Source organism: Moschus berezovskii, chromosome 23 (assembly GCF_049115385.1).
Source record: "Moschus berezovskii isolate FMDL1 chromosome 23, NW_MosBer_1.0, whole genome shotgun sequence".
In the NCBI taxonomy this organism is placed as follows: domain Eukaryota; kingdom Metazoa; phylum Chordata; class Mammalia; order Artiodactyla; family Moschidae; genus Moschus; species Moschus berezovskii.
The window spans coordinates 27,654,737-27,673,676 of NC_142482.1; the positions used below are offsets into that span (position 1 = coordinate 27,654,737).

Consider the following 18,940-nt stretch of genomic DNA (forward strand, 5'->3'; position numbering starts at 1 on the left):
CAAAGCTACGCATCCCCCGCTGAGTGCCCCTGCCCCACCCCCACAGGCTGGGCGGCCCCGTCCCCAGTGTCCTCCTCCCGAACCAATGAAGTGATCACTCAGAGAACACCTGGACTGTGAGCGGGTGCGCCGGCCGAAGGCCAGGACGGAGCTGGAGGTGGAACCCGACCAGGGAGACTGGAGCGGGGCGGCGCTCCTCCCCTGGCGGAGGTGGCGGACACACACCCGCCAAGCTCTGCAGGCGCCTGTCGGAGCGCCCTCTGTCGGCCGGTGGCCGGCGGAAGTGTGAGGCCGGAAGTTGCGTAATCCGTCGGCGCCCGCCCGGTGCGTGGGGAGCGTTCCTACGGAGCGCGGAGGTGCTGCTATGGCTTCCAGCGGGGCAGGCGTGACCGCTGCGGGCTCAGCAAATGAAACTCCCGAAATGCCAGACAACGTGGGGGACTGGCTTCGGGGCGTCTACCGCTTCGCCACCGACAGGAATGACTTCCGGAGGTAACCGAGGCCCGGGGGCTCGGTCCCTCTCCGGCCCTTCGCGCGCGTTATGCGTACCCCCTGGATTTCCCTTCCTTGTGGCCGGTTCCTCCAGATTTTTTTACACCACCCACATCTTGGCCTCTTTGTGGCTCTGGCTGTTCTTTGCTGAGGTCCTTGATCTTGAGGATTTCCGTGCTGCCGAAGCGTTCTTTTCAGTCACCGGGCTCTGTCTAGAGAATCTCTGCTCACGGGGACCCTGGGGGAGGGGGCGCCAACAAACAGGCTTTTTGGCCCTAGACAAGTGCTTAATTGGCCTTTGCGTTTGACCCTGCTCTTATTAGACGTAGAAACGAACCTTAAATATCCATGTGGTCTTGGACCCATCAGTGCTCCTGCGATTCTGAAGTGCTTCTGCCTCAGGAGGGGACGGTTTCCTCCTGTGTGTGATGATGGGAACACCCCCGCCCACGTCTCTCCTTAACCAAAGACACGTGACTCGGTGACCACAGGGTTAATGGGATGCTTTCTTTTTCCAGGAACTTGATTCTCAATTTGGGACTCTTTGCTGCTGGAGTTTGGCTGGCCAGAAATTTGAGTGACATTGACCTAATGGCACCCCAGCCTGGGGTCTAGCCTGTGAAGGTAAGCACTAACCACTGTTCTTTCAGAAGTCCTAGAAGCTGGGAGAAGAAATAATTTAGATCAACTATTCACAGAGTAATAGGAAAGAGACTTGACAAGAGACCCTTGGCTGTTTCTAGTTAGATATATTTCGAGACGTTGCAAGGGATTGGAGTCTCTTAGCGATTTTACGTTTCTAGTAATTTTACGTTTCTAATGCCACCTGTTGTCTGATTGCAGACACATCGAACCCCTGTGCTGTACTCGACCCCTTCAAAAACAGCCTCCAATATGTGACCATCACAAGACTTGCCCCGATGGCGGGTGAAGTTTGATTCAGATGGCACCTTCCCTTCCCTGCCTGACTTCCTTTTCTTTGCTGAGTTCACTCAGGACACCCTTCTCTGGTCAGCAGGCAGGCTTCAGCTAAAGTGTTGTCTTCTGTTCTGTAAAATGCTGTACATAGTTCCTAAGTTTCTGCAGGGGATGATCTTTGCTCTTGTCCTGAGGAATAATCTAATAGTATTTTAACAAATAAAGCGTGTACACAAAGACATTTTATTCTTTTAATAAGAAAACTTCAGCTTACAAAAACAAGGTGTAAAAAGTCAAGATTTACAAAAATCATAAAAACATGATTTATATTTCACACTCAAAAGAGACAGAAACAAGCCCCAACCATGGATTTTAACAGATGGTTTGCTTCATAGTAAAAGAAAAAAAGAAATGGAAACTGTACCACCATACAGTGATGTTAGCAAAAGTAATAGCTTATTCTTGAGGAATTTCCATTTTTGAGCAGTACTATGGGAAGAAGCCATTTGGTGTTGCATAGCATTTTAGTGCACCAGGTGGGTTTTCCAGGCACCAGGGAGGCATTGTTGCTATAATACAGTGGGATTCAAGGGCAGTAATCTGCAGGTGGAGGCAAGGTGTGAGTAAGCCTGGGCAGTGGGCTCTGAAGCAACACAGCTTGAGGAAACTGCTTCCTTCACAAGTAAAGAGATATTTTCTGACCCTTAAACTCAGGGTAGTGCCACTGTCCAGGAGTTTGGGGTTCTTTGGAAATGGAGTAGGTAAGGAACTGGCATGGAAAGAATGATGTAGGCTTAGAAAGGTGTGGACATAGAGACAGGCTCCCCTTGGCAATTTTTTCTAGTTGATTTGCTCTACTAGATGTTTAAAAAATACACGTACTACTTTTTTTGTGCCAAGTCTCCTCTGGAACTGGTATGGGATTAAAGGACAAGAATTGGGAAGGAGGGTCAGTATAAATGTACCACAGTGGCCTAATTGTAAGTTGACAGGTGTTATCTCTAGCAGTCTCTTCACTAAAGGTAAATAGAATAAAATGGTCCTTCTTGACCCTGCTGGCATAAATCTGGTTAAGAAAGCTGTTAAGAGAATTAGGTTCTTTATATGTTAAAGAATAGCACCATTTTCTTATAAGCTCTAATCAGGGAGGTCCCAGCTGTTAGGAGGAAAGAGTCTGAGCCTGTATGAATTGAGGCCTGTGGCTGGCTTAACATGACGTCAGGATCCTTTAAGAATCTACATAGGGATCACAGATGCTCTGACAAGTTTATATCTTACTAGGCTGTTAAGATGAGGAAAAGTAACATGGATTAAGTAAGGCTTGGATTTGAAGCCATCACCCCCCAAATGGTGACCAGGAAGGAAACTTTTCAGTCCCGTCAGCCTGCATCAGACCACTGCTAAGCCTAGAAATACCAGCACCTGTTGTTCTTTATAGGAGTGAAACTTACATCCTTGAAGTCTGCTACCTGAGCTACTCATAATTGTGAAAAGTTCTATTTGATAGCAATTTTCAAAGGTAAACTTCAAAACATGGCCAAAATTGAAGACATGGCAGCTTCCAAAAGCGTAATTCAAGTTTCATTTAAAATGTAATGTTTTAGCTTCAAGTAACAGTGTTGCTGTTGGTTTATAAAGCCATAAGCTGATAAGGTAAAGTTTCATTTCAACTGGCTTAATTCCTGAAAGCAGTAAGAATTTAGCAGGTTAAAGCTACCAAGTCTACGCCAAATTTTGATGGCTAATTATGAATTCTGTAAATGAAAATCCTGGCTTTCACCATTTCAACACAACATTTTTCCTCAAGGGAAGTCAGTTTTACATCCTGTCATGAGGTGTTTAGCCCAGGCTAGTTAACACTACTATGAAAATCTCTTACACTACCTAGTTAGATCTGAAATAGAAACATGCCAGCAAAAGTTAGTATGGAAACAGTCCACAAAAATGACCATTCACTTCAGTGCTCTAGTGACTGAGGTGTGCTTAGAGCAGTGTTTGGGTTGAATACACAGTGGTTGAAGTCAAAGTCCTAGACCAAGAAAATGGTTAATTTAAACATGGAAGATAAAAACTAAACTCACAGTCATATTTAGAAGGCGCTTTTCAATTTTAGTGCTAACTTCAAAAAAGAATCAACCACCAGGGAGATGCATACTTACCTGGTAAGGAAACTAAGTGGCCATGGGAGGTTTTATTCCAAAGATACAACCTCCTCACCTAATTAGGCCAGTCATTAGGCTGAGGGACTCAATTATCAAATGTGCTTTGAGTAAGCTTTTTAAACACCCTTTGGTGAAGACTCAAGAGCTCAGTGGAAACCTTAAGGTGGGAGTAAAGGAACACGCTGTTTACAGCCCTGCAGGTGAGTAGGCCGGGTCTTCTCTTCCACAGCTACTCAGTACCGTCCCTGTCAGTGGGACTGGGTTGCTGGGACAGGTTCTTTGAGCCTTCTTTTTTGCATATTACACAGTGCACTGGCTTGCCTTACAATCTAAAGGTTCACATATAGGGGATTGTGTTTTACACTGCTTCCTGAAACTTTGTGCAAAAGAACTTCAGAACTAATGAAGGTACCACTTGAGGAGGAACGGTTTTTGTTTGACTTGTACCATACGTTGCCTAGCATTAGAAAAACTAAAATACCTTTTCTGAACATTTGTGCTCTCCCAACCAGCTGGAAAAGTAACCCTTCCACTTAAAAGATAAAACCTCAGATAGGGATACATTATATGTTTAGGAAGGGGAAGCCCTCCCAGCCTGATTTTAAAAAGGCCCGAGTTAATGTTCGGAACATAAGGGGTGGTAAAAAGGAATAGGGTATATAAGTTTGCCTTGAAAAGGAGACAGTGATGAATAATCAAACACAAAGGTTTTGGACATTACAGTAGAATTTTCAGAACTTGCTGGTAATAATTTGCTTTCACACACACAAGATACGAAATGTTTTTAAAAAGTGATACCAAATGTCCTTTACACTATACAGACCCATTTGCCACTTGAAATGACAAGAAAGAATCCTTTCCCTTAATCTTTTCAATCCCATGCAAACCATAATTAGGTACAAGGCACCAAATTTTATGAATTGTATAAAATTAGTTCACAAAGCTTTATCAGTACATAAAACAAACTCCATTTCTCCCTCCCTGCCCACCCATATCCCACCCCACCCCCCACACACCCAACCAAGTTTTCATTCTCTACTACTGTCAACCTCTCATGTTTATGCTGGGACCTGGCTAGGGCTATGCCCCACTGCCTGCCAACCCACCTCATTAGTTCTTACACTTGGATGGAACTGTAATCATAGCCAGAGTGGAAAACTCATACAATCGTTGACTCTAGAAACCTTGACATTAAAAACAAAAATAAACTCTGCTGCTGAGTCCATAGGACACATTAACACTGCTATAGTTCCCAATTTTATTCATGACATTTTAAGAGACATCTGGAAATTCTTTACAGTGCAGCGCTGTCCCCATCAGCCTGAGAGGGACTGGATCAAAGGAGGCAAGAGGTCTGCCATCTTGAGTAAGCGCTTCAGTTCCTAGCCATTGAGGGCATTCTTAATTTTTTTTTAACACTAGCATGAATGCTTATCTCCGAGGCAACCACAAGTATGAGGGTCAAGCTAGATTGAGGTAAAATTTTGAGGGCCAGGGTGCATTCATCTTGGCTGGCTACAGCAGAAAGTAAACACACCAGCCAACTACAAAGGGTTCCTAGAACAGGGCTGTAACTACTTGTCTGGGAGAGAAGCAGGCCCGTAAGGTTCAGTTAGGAGATCTTGGATTTGATTTGGCAGCATCTAGTCAACTTCCACCTGGTTCTTATTTTCTTCTTTACAATGTTTTGACTTAAAGTAAGATGCAACTAAGAAATTAATCTACTTCCAGTATGTAAATAAATTAAAGGCAAAGGGACATTTCCCTCACAACAGCCATTGGCTTATGCAGCAGGAAACTCTTTTAATAAAAATCTCCATAAATACTAACTTCTCAACAGCGTCTATTGCTGCTGCCTCTGGGTACCTGAGGTGTCTGACTGCAGGGGCACCTTCAAGTGTGTGCAGCTCTTTGAGGACTCTGGTATTGGTTTCTGTTCCAACTCACTTTAAATGATTTTATTAATTTGAAGGACTTACCCTATTAATACAAAGTCCTTAGTCTGCTTAATTCTTAACTTTTGGTATAAAACTTTTTAAAAATTAAATTTGAAGATGTTTTAATTTTCCATGAGATGTTTGTTTTTCTTATTTCCCCCCCACTGGACAGCCTGAGGGATTTAGATGCTGTATAGTACTTCTCCATTTGTCAGTTCTCTTTTTCTAGAATAATAAATATAGCATTCAGTGAAAGATGAGGCACAATTTATATTTTCCTTCCCTCTTTACTCTTTTTAAAAGTCAATGTGCTTTTCTCTTGCCACAAAAGGTCATCACCAATCATGCCAACTTAAAAATGTGGATCTAGAGACTATAGCCTCATATCAGAGCCTCTGGCAGCATGGGCGGCTGTGACACTTTAAAACAGTGTCCAGATGAGGATAAGCCTGGGCCAAGCTTGTACAAAGAAGCCTGCAGTAGACAATATAAACCAAATAGCATAAAAAATGCCATACGCTATCGCTTCCAAATAAAAGCTAAATATTACAGAAACCTCACAGTGCTGGAAAAAGCAAGTTTAATTTAAAGTATAGTCACTCCCTTTCCTTTTCACGGTGAGCCATTTTCTGTCTGATTTCCTCCAAATCTCAGTGCTGTCTGGTAGGTCCTATGGGAGAATTCATCTCAAAAGAGGTCAACAGCAAATGCTATACAGATCTGCTTGGGAAATGTGGTCCTTCAACACTGCTAAAGCTACGCCCCTCATTCTTTAGCCTCTCACTGCCCAACTTCCCACCCCTCCCCAAACTTCCTTCACATCTGCTCCCTTCAGGTGACAGCTGTACTTCTACCTGAACTGAATGTTAATATGACATAGTCAAAAGATGAGCATTCCGAGTACCGGCTGAGGCGCTGTGGCATTCCCACAGTCAGAATTACAGTCTGCATTCACTTTTACTAGTGACTCGAAGTGAAGGATGAGGGAAATTCAGTGGTGCCTGACAGGGCAGAGGGATTCCATCTGGGCAACTTCATGCCACTTAGAAACTGACCCAGTTTAAAAAAGAAAGATATATCTTACTAGCACTGAAGTGAAGGACAGGACACTTGCTTTTTACTTCTGATGGACTGAGGATGGGTTCGTAAAGAAACAGTAGGGATTAGATTTTGGAGGAAACCGGCCAGGGCTGTCAGCAATAAACTGTTCATACATACAGGAGGAACAGTCCTAAGCCTTCGAAAAGCAAAAGCCCCCACACCTTGTGAACAGGAAATAAGCTGCAGGTTAAGAGAAGCTGCATGCTGTACCAAGGTGAGAACAGGGGACAGGCATTTCGATAAGCCTTGGACCACTGGCTCCCCCACCCCCACCCTCTGAGTTCTGAGAAAGCCTCAGAAACCTGACCTAAAAAGACCAATTTAAACCAAACTACATGCTTGCCCTAGACCTGAACCAGGAGTTTGCTACAGAACTGGGTATCCAGGAATGCACTTAGGCTCAGCGTGCCACAAAGAGCATGTCATGTACCAGTTTCTTGCTTCCCCACATGAACTGTTCCTTCTTTAGAATGAAGGGATGTTCGTGCCATCTCAGAATATGTGGAATGATTAAATGACAGCAGCAGCCAGGTAGAATATGACACGTGAAAAACCTCCCATTTTTCATGGAGAAATTTGCTCCATGGACCTCCTTCCATTTTTCAACTGCTATCTCCTAGAAAAAGAAGTCTCTAAATTTTCCTATGAAAAAGTCCTGACTTCACCTCCCGCCTTGGAACCCATCCTCTCCAGCAAGCTGCCAGCCCAGGGCCCCTCCTTGCCCTCCAGTGCTCTGCCGAAGGCTGCTCATGTCAGGAGGCTCTTCCAGTGCTGCAAGGGGTCCTGATTAGCAGGGGAAACATGTAATAGGAAGAAAACACAGCTGGATATGACCAACTCACTCCCTCTTTCCTCCACCCAGATCCCTCTATATTCAGAAGCAACTGTTGAAAGAGTCTTCATAGAAGTTACTCCTTTTGATTTGCTTTAACAAAGGAGGGAATTTTCTAAACCCATTTAAAAGAAAGTGACTACAGATTTTGTGATAGGACACCAGTCACCCGGCACCTTCTGCTCTATACCCAGTGAGGCAAACCTAGTAATCTGTTCTTGTAGTAAACCTTATTTCCTGTAAGAGGAAGGATGCACCAAAGCCAAGAGTTTAAAGCAAGTCAGTCCTTGATAGTGTGCCTCCCATTCAGGGGAAGGTCCGCGGTCTGCCCTCATCGTTGTTGCTGGAATGCACCTGAGTTTGGAGTTGGGTTTCTGAGATTCTTGCATTGCCCTGAACTGTTCTTTGAGTGTAAAAAAGGATGTAGGCTTGAGTTTTGCACACTTCCTCGACACTGCATACATTCAGCTTTGAGTCATTGCAGTGGACCCAAAAACCTAGGAAACCAAATGAAAGAAAGAATATGACTACCCAACTTAAATTTCAATCAGCAGGCAAACGAGGAGATGAAAAAAGGGACAGAGAAGTTCTGAATAGATCCAACCTTTGATTGGTGGTGGTGGAGGAAGAGATAAGTAAATGAAACCAAGACTTCCCTGAAACCATTGGTTTTAGCCCCACAAGCCCCACCACAATACTGCTTACAGTATTGACTAATTTTTGTCCTCATTTCATTCAGGCTTTTTCACTGCCCATTAGGGACTTCTACAAAGATAGACTGGGGGCTAAGAGATGCGAAAAAAAAGGGGGAGGAGAGGGGAAATGTACATAGATACAGGTATGGAAGGAAAGGAAAACTTAGAAGGAATAAAGTTATTTTTCACAGGCTTCACTCTGGTAGCCAAGGGCTGAGGGGTTCAAGATGGGTAAACTATTAAAAACACATCCACAGCCTACCTGCCTTAGCGCAGCAGCTGGAAGGCTCTGCTCCGGGGGACAAGGACTGAAAGAAAGCTCCTAGGGAAGGGCCCTTGGATCCTCACACCTCCCATATTAAGGGAGGTAATCAGGACATAGTATTTTAAGTGCTCAGAAAGTGTCCTCAGCTTTACTATGGGCTGATGCTAGTGAGACTCATACAGTATGAATATGACCACGAAGTAGCTAGGTCATACTGTTTATGCCAAACCAAGAAGGAAACAGGTCTGCAGCAGAAGTATTAATAACAGCTATAACCTCTAGCATTAATTGACCATTATGTGCTAGGCACCATGCTCAGCACTTTTACATGTTCGTTCCCGTCAATTCTTAGAAAAGTTATATGTTGTCACTTAGTGATATATTCAGAATTTGAATCCATCTTTCATAATTCTTCCCACTGGATTTTAATGTATGTAATATCCCCCTACAGATTACATAAAAGGAGAGGAATGAAATGTGGACAAACCAACCCTTTTTGGTGTCCCCCACCCCACAGAGTAAAGCGCACGCACCTCCCTCTGTGTTGTAGCAATAGGCTGTGTAGTGTCCTGAGCCAAACCCTTTCCCGTGATGCATGACCACTGCGGAGAGATCATAGGCAAAGGTCTCTTTGTCAAGAGAGGAGAGCATGTCCCTGCAGCAGTAAGGTTCCATGGTTAATACCTGGTCAAAGACGACATGGACCCCAATCTTCTCTCGGTGATTACGGCCAGACCACCTGTAACATGGATATAAACTTCTTACCAGTAAGAAATGGCATGTGTGATCATAGGCAGAGGTGGGTAAAACAGAAGTGGAAAGAACTTAACCTGGATTAAGGCAGGGGTACTCAGTATTCACATATATTTCCTGTGGACATTCAGATGTTCTCTGAAACTGGAAATCCCTAAACAAGCAATCCAGGCAATACTCTTTGTAGCTGACTGCCTATCCTTCTTTCCACAGATTATCTCATACTTTATTCTGAAGATGGCTCTATACAAGTCCAAGTGAGGCTATTAAATCTTCATGCACAGACACCTACTGCAGCCTAGCTGATTTAATAGGGCTGTGAGAGCAGAAGCCCCACCCTGGCCCCCAACATCCACTTGCCTCACCAGGCAGGAACCATGCACTCCATGGAAAGCCTAAGGACTCCAGAGAGCAGGCTTCTCCCCCCAACACCAAAGACGACATTTGCTCTCACCAAAGCCTTTGAAGTAGCTATTGCCACAGCTCACAGCCACCTGGGATGCCCCAGAGCAAGCTCACCTGAATCTTTTAAGGTGCAGCCGGAGGACCTGAGGTAGTCTGTAGATCATTAACTGCTTTCTAGCTTCACTCAGAACAAGGGGTTTTGGATTGGATTTTCGTCGTTTGCCTGGATGGTTTGGGAAGGTATAAGACATGGATCGTGAGGAGACTCATTCTTTCCGAGCCATGCAGAGACAGTGACTTGCCACCCAATATGCATTCTCCTAGTTTCTCAGTACTTCAACCTCAGTTTTATTTGGGCAGCAATGTCCTCTCTAAGACTGCATTTCCCAGCTTCACATGCCCACGTGGTATGGCCACTGAAGTTCTGGCTGAGATGAAAGAAATGACTGTGTGGCACTCTGGGGATGGCTGCTTAAAGAAGGCTGATGCCATTGTAAAGTGCACCCTTTGTCCTTCCCACCATTTGAAAGGAATCTCAGTTTCCTTTCCTGTGAAATGGGGGATAATGCAGGTATTTCAGGTTTAGGGAAAAGGTAAGAGGACACAGGGGGGTTCCCAGGTGGTTCAGTGCTAAACAATCTGCCTACCAAGGCAGGAGATGCAGGTTCGATCCCTGGGTTGGGAAGATACCCTGAAAGAGGAAATGGCAACTCACTCCAGTATTTCTGCCTGGGAAATCCCATGGACAGAGGAGCCTGGTGGGCTACAGTCCATGGGGTTGCAAAGAGTCAGATACAACTTAGTGTGTAAGCATGCATGCATACAAGAGGCACAGGATTACCAAAGGACTTGTATTTAAAGAGATTTTTTTCCCCCATATGACTTGCTTGTGGCCTATACAAATATTTAGAAAACAAACTTCACTGGTTTCGTATTTTTATGCCATATTATTTTCTGAAACATGTTTCTCGGTAACAGCACTGCTAGACATGCAGAACAAGGCTGACAATTGACTAAATATACCCCATTCAAAACAAAAACCACTGCTCAGGACTCCAATTTTGTTTCTAAAGATACTGAATTGTGGGTGAAATGCATTTCTAAATTACAGCAAGGAAACGGAAATGAAGTTCTCTTAATTTCCATCAGAAGCCTTCTCTATAACCATTTACTGATGACTGCTGTTATATTAATTCTGTCAGTGAATGGACAGGAATATAAAATTCATGGGCCACTGTGCTGTCTGCTAATTGTCTCTGAGCTGTTGATATCATGGTCTCAGTGTCTGAGGAGCCTGGCATCTGTACCACTTGTGAAAAGTAGCAAATCACATGCAGATGATGTTATCATGGAGCCTTCTCTGACAACAGGTTGTGGAGCTGTTGCTTCTCATGATAGATTGCAGCTTTTACTAGGCATACTGGCAGTCATGATATGTGAGGGCATGAGCAGAAAGAGAATTCAAAGAGGAACCTGGCCTTATTTTACATTCCTGTTCACCAGCAGATTTTTGAAAATTACTGCAGCTCTCTGCCTGGGAATCCTGGCAGTGACTGCTGCTCTCAGCAGAGGGAGTATGTGAGCTAAAATGAAGACAATATAGACTCTGGCTTTGTTTCTCTAAAATGAAATTCACGAAGAAAAATCACTGATTGAATTGAGATTGATCAGTTCTGTCTCCCACTTGATTAAGCTGGCTACACAGAGAGGTGAAAGACTGACAGTTTTGAAACTTTCACAAACAACAGATCAGTGCATCTCATCCCTTCACTATAGCTTTCCTTCCTTGCTGTTTGAACCTGCCTACAGAAATACTGATAAATGGGCACATCTGGCAACCAGAAAAACAATCCTTTCTTGCAATAATAAATAAAAGTGTTTCTTGCCTAATCTATCAGTCCGAGAATGATAGACTTAAGGCTGTTAACATCTTTCTGTTCCCTACAAGTATAAAACTTCATGGATCACTATTTTAAAAAGAAAAAAAATACATACTGTTCTAATAACAATTTAAACCACTGCCTTTATGTATCTCTATGTAACAGGATAGGTGAGTTTATGCTTAACCAAGTACAGGATTTCACATTTTGTTTTAAAATGGCAAAATGGTATCAGGTGTGACTTTGAGTTTTGACTTGATTCAGAGAGAACAGGTTTCCCATGTTCAGTACTTTAAAAAAAATCATATGCAAAAATATTAAAAGGCTACCATAAAATTGTTATTCCCAAACCAAAACTTGTAGTCTGAACTATAATATGGCTGCACATTGTTCTCAGACCTCTGCACAATCCATTCATCTTAGTTTCCAAATCTCTATATGCCAAAACCCCCAAACATCAGTTTCAAAGTATTTGTTCTGCATTTCCTGTGTACATGCTGGGTTAGCAAAAACATTGTTAGTGTGGCAAGACACAGGGTTGGGGGATGCATAACGTGCTCTCAGAACCATATGGAAAAAATTCCACTTTACAATTAAAGCCATAATAGAGAAATACTTCCTTCTGACCCTCTGGAGAAGTGAACCTTTCAGGCATGTGAAAATAATGATGAAGCTGCCATGAAGCAATGTACTATATGACTTCCTCTTTTGGTCTCGTTGTACCCTTAGCATCACTTCTCACAGACTTTAATTCAGGATAAAAGCACACTTTTCTGATACACAGCCCTCAAACAGGCTATGCCACCTGAATTGAGACTAAATAAGAACTGTCAAACTCTACTCATGAATTTAAGCAGGACCCCATAACCTATGAAGCTAAATACTCACATTCTTGGAGTCCCCATTTCAAGGTCCATACTTTCAAATGCCCCCCAAGATAACAACTAACTTCAATCACAGCAGGAGTCCAAGGAGGTCCAATCCTAGGTTTGATTTTATTTTTGTAATATATAATGTCCATATGCTTTTTCTCAGGAAAACAGGAGGAAAAAAATCTTTAAAAGATGCTTTAGAACCACTCAATATTACAGTGTTATTTCTGACTAAATGGGCAAATGAAATACCTTAAACTGATATTCTAGTTGCCCACACCCTCCCCCCAGCACTCACTGTTACACTGGTCACAAGCGTAGATTCTGCCTTCCAGGGCCTCTGTCTCTGTGAACTTGGCCAGCATCTCAGTGAGCAGGCACTCTGTCTGATTCAAAGGGACAAACCCCTTTTCTATACAGTGATAGCGTTCAGGGAACTCCAGGGACAGATCCCAAAAGGGCTCGATGGTATTGGATTTGTAATTGCATGATACACAAGTGACCTAGGATGAAAAGATTAGTTTATAGGTTATGTAACTTCCATGCTTCCCACATTCATTTTTGCTAGCACATAACAACCAAAACTAAGTGTATAGTTTTCAAAACATATTTAGTATTTAAATGATAAACATAACTTTTAAGAGAATTAGAGCATATTACTTCTGGTATGTATCTCTAATGCTAGCTGGAACTGGAAAACCACACAGCACAGACAGTATTACCTACTCCCCTTCCTCTCTTCTCTCCCATTCAGTGCTACAGTATTACAGATAGAAGTTATCATGGAGTCATCAAGGCATCAGTCAGATGGAGAATTTGCAGATTCCTGTCTGCTTCTCTCATCCTCATACTCTTATCCTCCTCTAGACTCTGCTCGTTCCATCCAATCCAGCTTTCCTCTCTTTTTACTCTTGTTTCTAGCAGCATCCCTACACTGATGCCTGTGCTCCGAGAGCCTCCCCCACTATTTGACCTCCTCCCCCACTATAACCTTCCCAGATGCACCTTTCATCCTACAGACTCTCAGGGAGGTTGAGGAAGTGCTGAGAAATACTCCCTTATCACAAGCTGAGAAACAAAACCTGAAATAAACTTTTCTTCCCATTCTACTCATCGTTCTTTTAAAACCCTACCTACCTCAGTAGCATAGTGTAGAGGTTTTACCTGAGTCTCTCAAGTTGCCCACTTTTTTAACTCTTATCAGTTCTTTCTCCATGTTCTCACAAAGCCTTACCTGAGTCTTCCCTCGTATCTTTACATGGCTAAGGAAACGAAAGGTAGTGAGGAACCGGAGGGAGGGTTGCTTAGGCCTTTGGCATCTTCCTAGCCACCTCCCTCCCTTGTATGTTAAAGAAAGGCTTTAGAAGGAATAATGCTCTTTTCAAACAACCATGGAACTAAGGTTATAGGCAAACTCTTCAGTTTCCTGAAGCTGATCAAATGGGATGGGATGCCAGCAATGGGTACTTAATTATAACAATGAGAATATTACATTACCATATCATCATTATAGGTTAAAAGACATTTCCTGAAAGTGAAGTGATTTGGCAAGTTAAACTAAAAATCTGCCTGGAAAGACAGGAGGCAAGTTCACCAACGAAGTCTTCCTGTAGTACTGTGAAAGGCAGTGCGGCCGCCCTCCACTGTGCATAGTTAGAGCAAACGTACCCTCGTTAGGCCAACAACTTGGGGAAGGCACTCACGGGAAGCCTAATACTATACCAGTCCCGCTCCAGCGTGGTGGGCAGTCAGGGCTGCGCCGAGCACACACCTACCTGGCTAAGTAGCTGCCCGTGAAATATGGTGTTCACCACCTTTAAGACCTGTTTGGTGAGCTTCCTCTGGGAGAAGGGGATGAGGATCCGGCGCGTCGTGCCCTCGGACTCGAGTTCCTGCTGCACTTTGTGCAAAAGCTCGCAGAGAAACTCCTGCGCGTCCTGCTGGTCGTAGCCGCGGAAGGCGGGGATCAGGCTCCACACCGAGTGAAGCATGGCGAAGGGCGACACCAGGGCCCACTTCCCCGACCACATGACGCGGAAGAGGGTGTGCAGTTCATGGCAGAGGGAGATGTGCTTCGAGCTGGGCTCCTTGTTCTGAATGAGCTCTAGGCTCCTGCTGAGGGAGGTCCCACCGTTCAAGCAGAGGCCCTCGCGCTCGCAGGCCTCGGCCCCGTCGCTCCGGGGCGACGAGAGCTCTGTAGCCGAGCTGCTGGCCGGCCTGCCTGAGAGCGGGGCCTTGCCGTTGGCGGCCCTGGGGAACAGCTGCTCCGTCTTGGACGGGTCGAGGTTCAGAAAGCACTCGCGGAACTTGCGCAGGTGGCTGAGCACCTGCAGGATGGAGTTCATGTAGCAGGTATTGCCCAGGTTGCGCAGGCCCGTGACGCCGGGCGCCATGGCGGGCGCGCGGCGCGGCGGGGGGCGGGGCCCGGCGGGCGCGCGCGCGGCGGGCACGCGCGGCGGGGCGGGGCGGGGCGCGTGCAGCAGCAGGCGCGCGCTTTTGCGCGGAGGGGCGCTGGCCAGCTCCTCCAGCAGCCGTCGCTTCACCTCTCGCCGCCGCTGCCGCGCCGCCTCCTTTTTGCGCTCCAGCGCCTCTTCCCGCCGCCGCTGCTCCAGCTTGGCCTGGCCCCGCGAGGTCTTCTCGAACCAGAGCCGCAGCGTCCTGGCCAGCAGGCGCTGGCGCCGGTACCACAGAGCCGTGAGCATCTGCGGCTGTCCCTGAGGAGCGCGCTGCGGCGGGACGGCGTCCTCGCCCGCCGCCATGGACCGCAGCGTCCGCCCGCGCCTCAGCGGCGGGTCCTGCGTCTGGCCCCTGACCGCCAGGAGGGAGCTTCTCAGCAGCTTCAGGTCCCCCTCCGGGTTGTCGTTGAGCACGTAGTCCTTGCACAGGTAGCAGAACACGTAGAGATCCCGGACCTCCATGGCTAGCGGGTGTCGGGTCTCTTCGAAGTGTTTGAGGGCGTGATCTTCGATGTAGCGGCCGCAGGCCACGTGCGAGCACTTGAGACAAGCCCACACCGACTCAGTGGTGGCGCACTCCCGGCAGTACCACTTCTGCGGGTTCAGGATGGAGTGGTCCTGGGCGAGCCGCAACCGCCCTACATGTTTACATCTATCCATGTCTTAGGGAAGGCTCCACTCTTTCAACCTGGCACGATAAGGGACCCCAAAGAGAGAGAGAAAAAAAAACAAAACTTTAAGCAAAATATTTTTCTAGAAAAAGGCTTGCAACCGGCATTTTCCACACAGTATTCGTTAGTTTTCAATTCAAAATTGGTTCCTTTGGAAGGAATTTTTATGAAAGGACAAAGCCATTTCGGCATAGACCGGGAATTACAGAAAGACAGTTAAATTCCTTAAAAAAAAAAAAAAAGGAAGAATCATAAAATACTAAACGACAGACCTTACCACTAATGTGTAACTTTACATTTTCTAAGGCTGTTTTAGTTCTTGAGTATCAGCTAATTTTTACCTAAGGCTGATTTAGAAATGTCATTACCCTCATTTCACGTTGCACCCAACTGGCCACTAGGGGAAAGAAGCCCGTATCCTGAGCCATCTCTGAATTGATGATGTCCTGGAAGTGAAAGCCTCTCTGACTCATGGTGACAAGATCCTGGCTGTGTGCAAAAAGGGACAGGGCAGAGGAAAGGTGAGAAGAGACAGAGTGAGCTCACAAACCAGTGACGCCGGGACCTCATCATAAACCAGAAGAGATGAAGACACTCAAATATAAAGGCAATCTTAGGTCAATTTCACTGTATTTCAAAGTACAGATAACAAAATATGGTTTAAAAAAGAGAGCGAGAGAAATTGTAAGAAAGAGAAAGTCCTTTGCAGTACCAAGTAATTTTATTTTCTTGTGTCCAAAGATCCTGGCTAAGTAGGTAGACTGAGCCTCAAGCTAACATTTTATTTGTCTTCTGTGGTCTACAAGTTTGTGCCTCATTTCATATGCTAAAATCTTAAACCCCCTCCCTCAGGTGATGGTATTAGGTGAGGTCTTTGGAAGATGCTTAAGTCATGAATGGGTTGACTCTCATGGGATGAGCCTTCAAGAATGGGATTAGTGCTTCTAAAAAGAGCTCCCTCACCGCTTCCTCCATGTGAGAACACAGTGAAAAGTCAGCCATATGTCTGTGAACCAATTAGTCTTTACCAGATAGGGAATCTGGTGCCATGATCTTGGACTTTCCAACCTCCAGAACTGTTATGTATAAGCCACTCAGTCTATGGCATTTTTGTTACAGTAACTCTGAGGGACTAAGCCAAAGTGTCTGTCTGTAAAGAACATTTACATCTTGTAAAAAGGATGGGAAAACATTTACCTTCCTTGGACTTCCCTGGTGGCTCAGACGGTAAAGCATCTGTCTACAATGAGGGAGACCCGGGTTTGATCCCTGGGTTGGGAAGATCCCCTGGAGAAGGAAATGGCAACCCACTCCAGTACTATTGCCTGGAAAATCCCATGGATGGAGGAGCCTGATAAGACTACAGTCCATGGGGTCGCAAAGAGTCGGACACGACTGAGGGACTTCACTTTCACTGAAAGAATAAGTAACTACAAAACTAGACAAATCTTACTTGGTGATATAGTGGCTACTGGTAATATTACAGTATTTAACCAAACTATGAGACCAAAAAAAGAGAGCAAACCTTCCAGATAATGTATGCAAAAATGCTTTTTATTTTTAAAACAGTAACTCACTAAACATTTATTATTTTTTTGGTTTTTCTAACATTGCTTCTTCAATATTGTTCATCAGAGAAGCCTAATAAGCAATTTCCCCAAGGGAAAGAAGCTATTTTAAAAGAAAACCTTTTCTTCTTTGGAAAGCTGACCTCCCCACAATACCAGCATTTAAAATTCCCTAAAGGGAGTTCCTCTTATAAAGTGGACTTCCTTCACCTCATTTCTTGTCCACTCTCATTTCTGGGAACAAATACAGTTCTATCATGATGGGGTCACCCAAGAGAAGTTCTAAATCCAAAGTACTCTAAGTAGTTCTTCAGCTGGTTTTCCTTTCTGGCTTGGCCCTATTGCTAAAACTCACAAATATACCACAGGACCAACCAGAGACCCTTCTCATTTTTAAATTGCCCATTCCAGCCCATTCCTTTATAAGAAATCCTTAAATCATAATACAAAGGAAACTAACCTAGATTATCTCCCATCAAATCAGATCATCCTTTGAGTATTGTCAGGATTTAGTTTCTACTATATTATTTTTCTAACTATTGACTTGTTGCTAAGTGCCCTTTTAAGTCGTGTCTGTGGATGTATTTCTCCATATAACTAGATATAACCAGATATAACCTCCTTCAGAGACGAGATCAAGTGTTATATTTCTTTTTTTCTTTAACCTTTATAATTTCAAAACTTGTGGGTGTGCGCACCTCTTTAGTGGTCAAAGGTATTCTGTCAGAATTACTTCTCCACATAGCCCAGAACAGTACTGAAATAACCATTTCTGTTTATTTTTTGTAGGGCATAGTCAAATTAAAAGACATATTAGAAAGATAAGATGGTCAATAAATGAATTTTCTTTTTGCTCCTTATTACCAATCAAGAGTAAGTTGGATACACATGATGCTTACAACCAATTACTGGGGACACAAAAGAAAGTCAGTAATAAAAGAATGAAAAGGGGAAGTCAAAAGACTGGTAATTCCCAAGTTTGTCATTAACTTGATATTTTTCAAAACGTAGTTGCTGAACCACCTACCAGCAACAAAATTCCTTAGGATACTTGTCATATGTACAGATTTCTGGTGATGACCCCAAACCTGATGGTTTGGGGGAGGGGTCTAAAATCTCCAATTTTCACAAGCTCTACAGGTGATTCATTTTGACATTAAAACCTTAGAATGTAATCCAGGAAGTTATATAGGGATGAAGAACACCTCATAGAAATCAAAGAATTTTATTTCCCAAGATCTTTCACTTAGACAAACGCTGTCCAATAGAACTCTCTGTGATGATGGAAACATTCTTTATCTGCATTGCTCAGTACTGCACTACTGCCACATGTGTCTCCTGAGCACCTGAAATGTGGCCAGTGAGACAGAGGGGCTTCCTTTTATTTTAATTAATTTTAATTTAAATAACCACATGTGACTGGTGGCTGCAGTATTAGATAGCAAAGGTTTAAATACACCAGGACATACTATCTTTAGCTCACTTTGCTTTTGTTTTCTCCCTCCAGAAGATTCAGTACTCACTGAATCATGTCTGAATAGCCTCTTCTTATAACTCAAAACCTGACAAACCTCCTTTAGCCAAGAGGAACCTTGATGTGTCTTTAGAAATTTAATTGCTACTGAGATCTTATCACATGAAATACAGCACAGCTTCAAATTCTATAGAAAGAGAGTATATATGTGAACAGGAATATAGCAACACAACACCCAGAACGCTGGTACCTTATAAAATCAGCTTCTGTCTAGAAAAACAAAAAACAAAACAAAACATGTTGGAACAACAACAACAACAAAAAAAACAAAATAGAAAAACACGAAAAAACCATTCCACACCCTCTGCATGGAATGCTGTCAAATGGAAAGGGCACTCTGGAAATTCTTTCTTCAGATTTCATTTTCTGATCCATAAATCTGCTGAGCACGCACATCCT

At 44.2% G+C, this 18,940-nt stretch overlaps 2 protein-coding genes across 5 annotated transcripts in view; one reads left to right on the forward strand and one right to left on the reverse strand.

Moving 5' to 3' along the window:
* Positions 1–354: 354 nt before the first annotated feature.
* Positions 355–1,651, forward strand: TOMM6 (translocase of outer mitochondrial membrane 6). The gene is made up of 3 exons (XM_088831354.1): positions 355–492; positions 1,011–1,116; positions 1,336–1,651. Exons 1-2 carry the CDS (start codon positions 365–367, stop codon positions 1,105–1,107), a joined length of 225 nt encoding a protein of 74 aa, XP_088687480.1. The 5' UTR covers positions 355–364; the 3' UTR covers positions 1,108–1,116; positions 1,336–1,651.
* A 3,165-nt stretch (positions 1,652–4,816) lies between these two features.
* Positions 4,817–18,940, reverse strand: part of USP49 (ubiquitin specific peptidase 49) — a 76,765-nt gene continuing 62,641 nt past the window's right edge. For 3 of the 4 annotated variants that reach the window (XM_088831350.1, XM_088831349.1, XM_055407269.2), the window contains 5 exons: positions 14,088–15,456; positions 12,611–12,815; positions 9,675–9,783; positions 8,936–9,141; positions 4,817–7,939 (listed from right to left, as the gene is read on the reverse strand). In XM_088831350.1, the coding sequence (XP_088687476.1) occupies positions 7,749–7,939; positions 8,936–9,141; positions 9,675–9,783; positions 12,611–12,815; positions 14,088–15,428 (2,052 nt within the window). In that variant the 5' untranslated portion in view covers positions 15,429–15,456 and the 3' untranslated portion in view covers positions 4,817–7,748. The remainder of the gene's footprint in view (positions 7,940–8,935; positions 9,142–9,674; positions 9,784–12,610; positions 12,816–14,087; positions 15,457–18,940) is intronic. The other variant, XM_088831351.1, reaches the window with a different exon arrangement.

Coding starts and splice junctions, on each gene's coding strand:
- TOMM6 (XM_088831354.1), top strand. CDS start 365: ATGGCTTCCAGCGGGGCAGGCGTGACCGCTGCGGGCTCAGCAAATGAA. Junction 493..1,010: donor GACAGGAATGACTTCCGGAG/GTAACCGAGGCC, acceptor TTCTTTTTCCAG/GAACTTGATTCTCAATTTGG.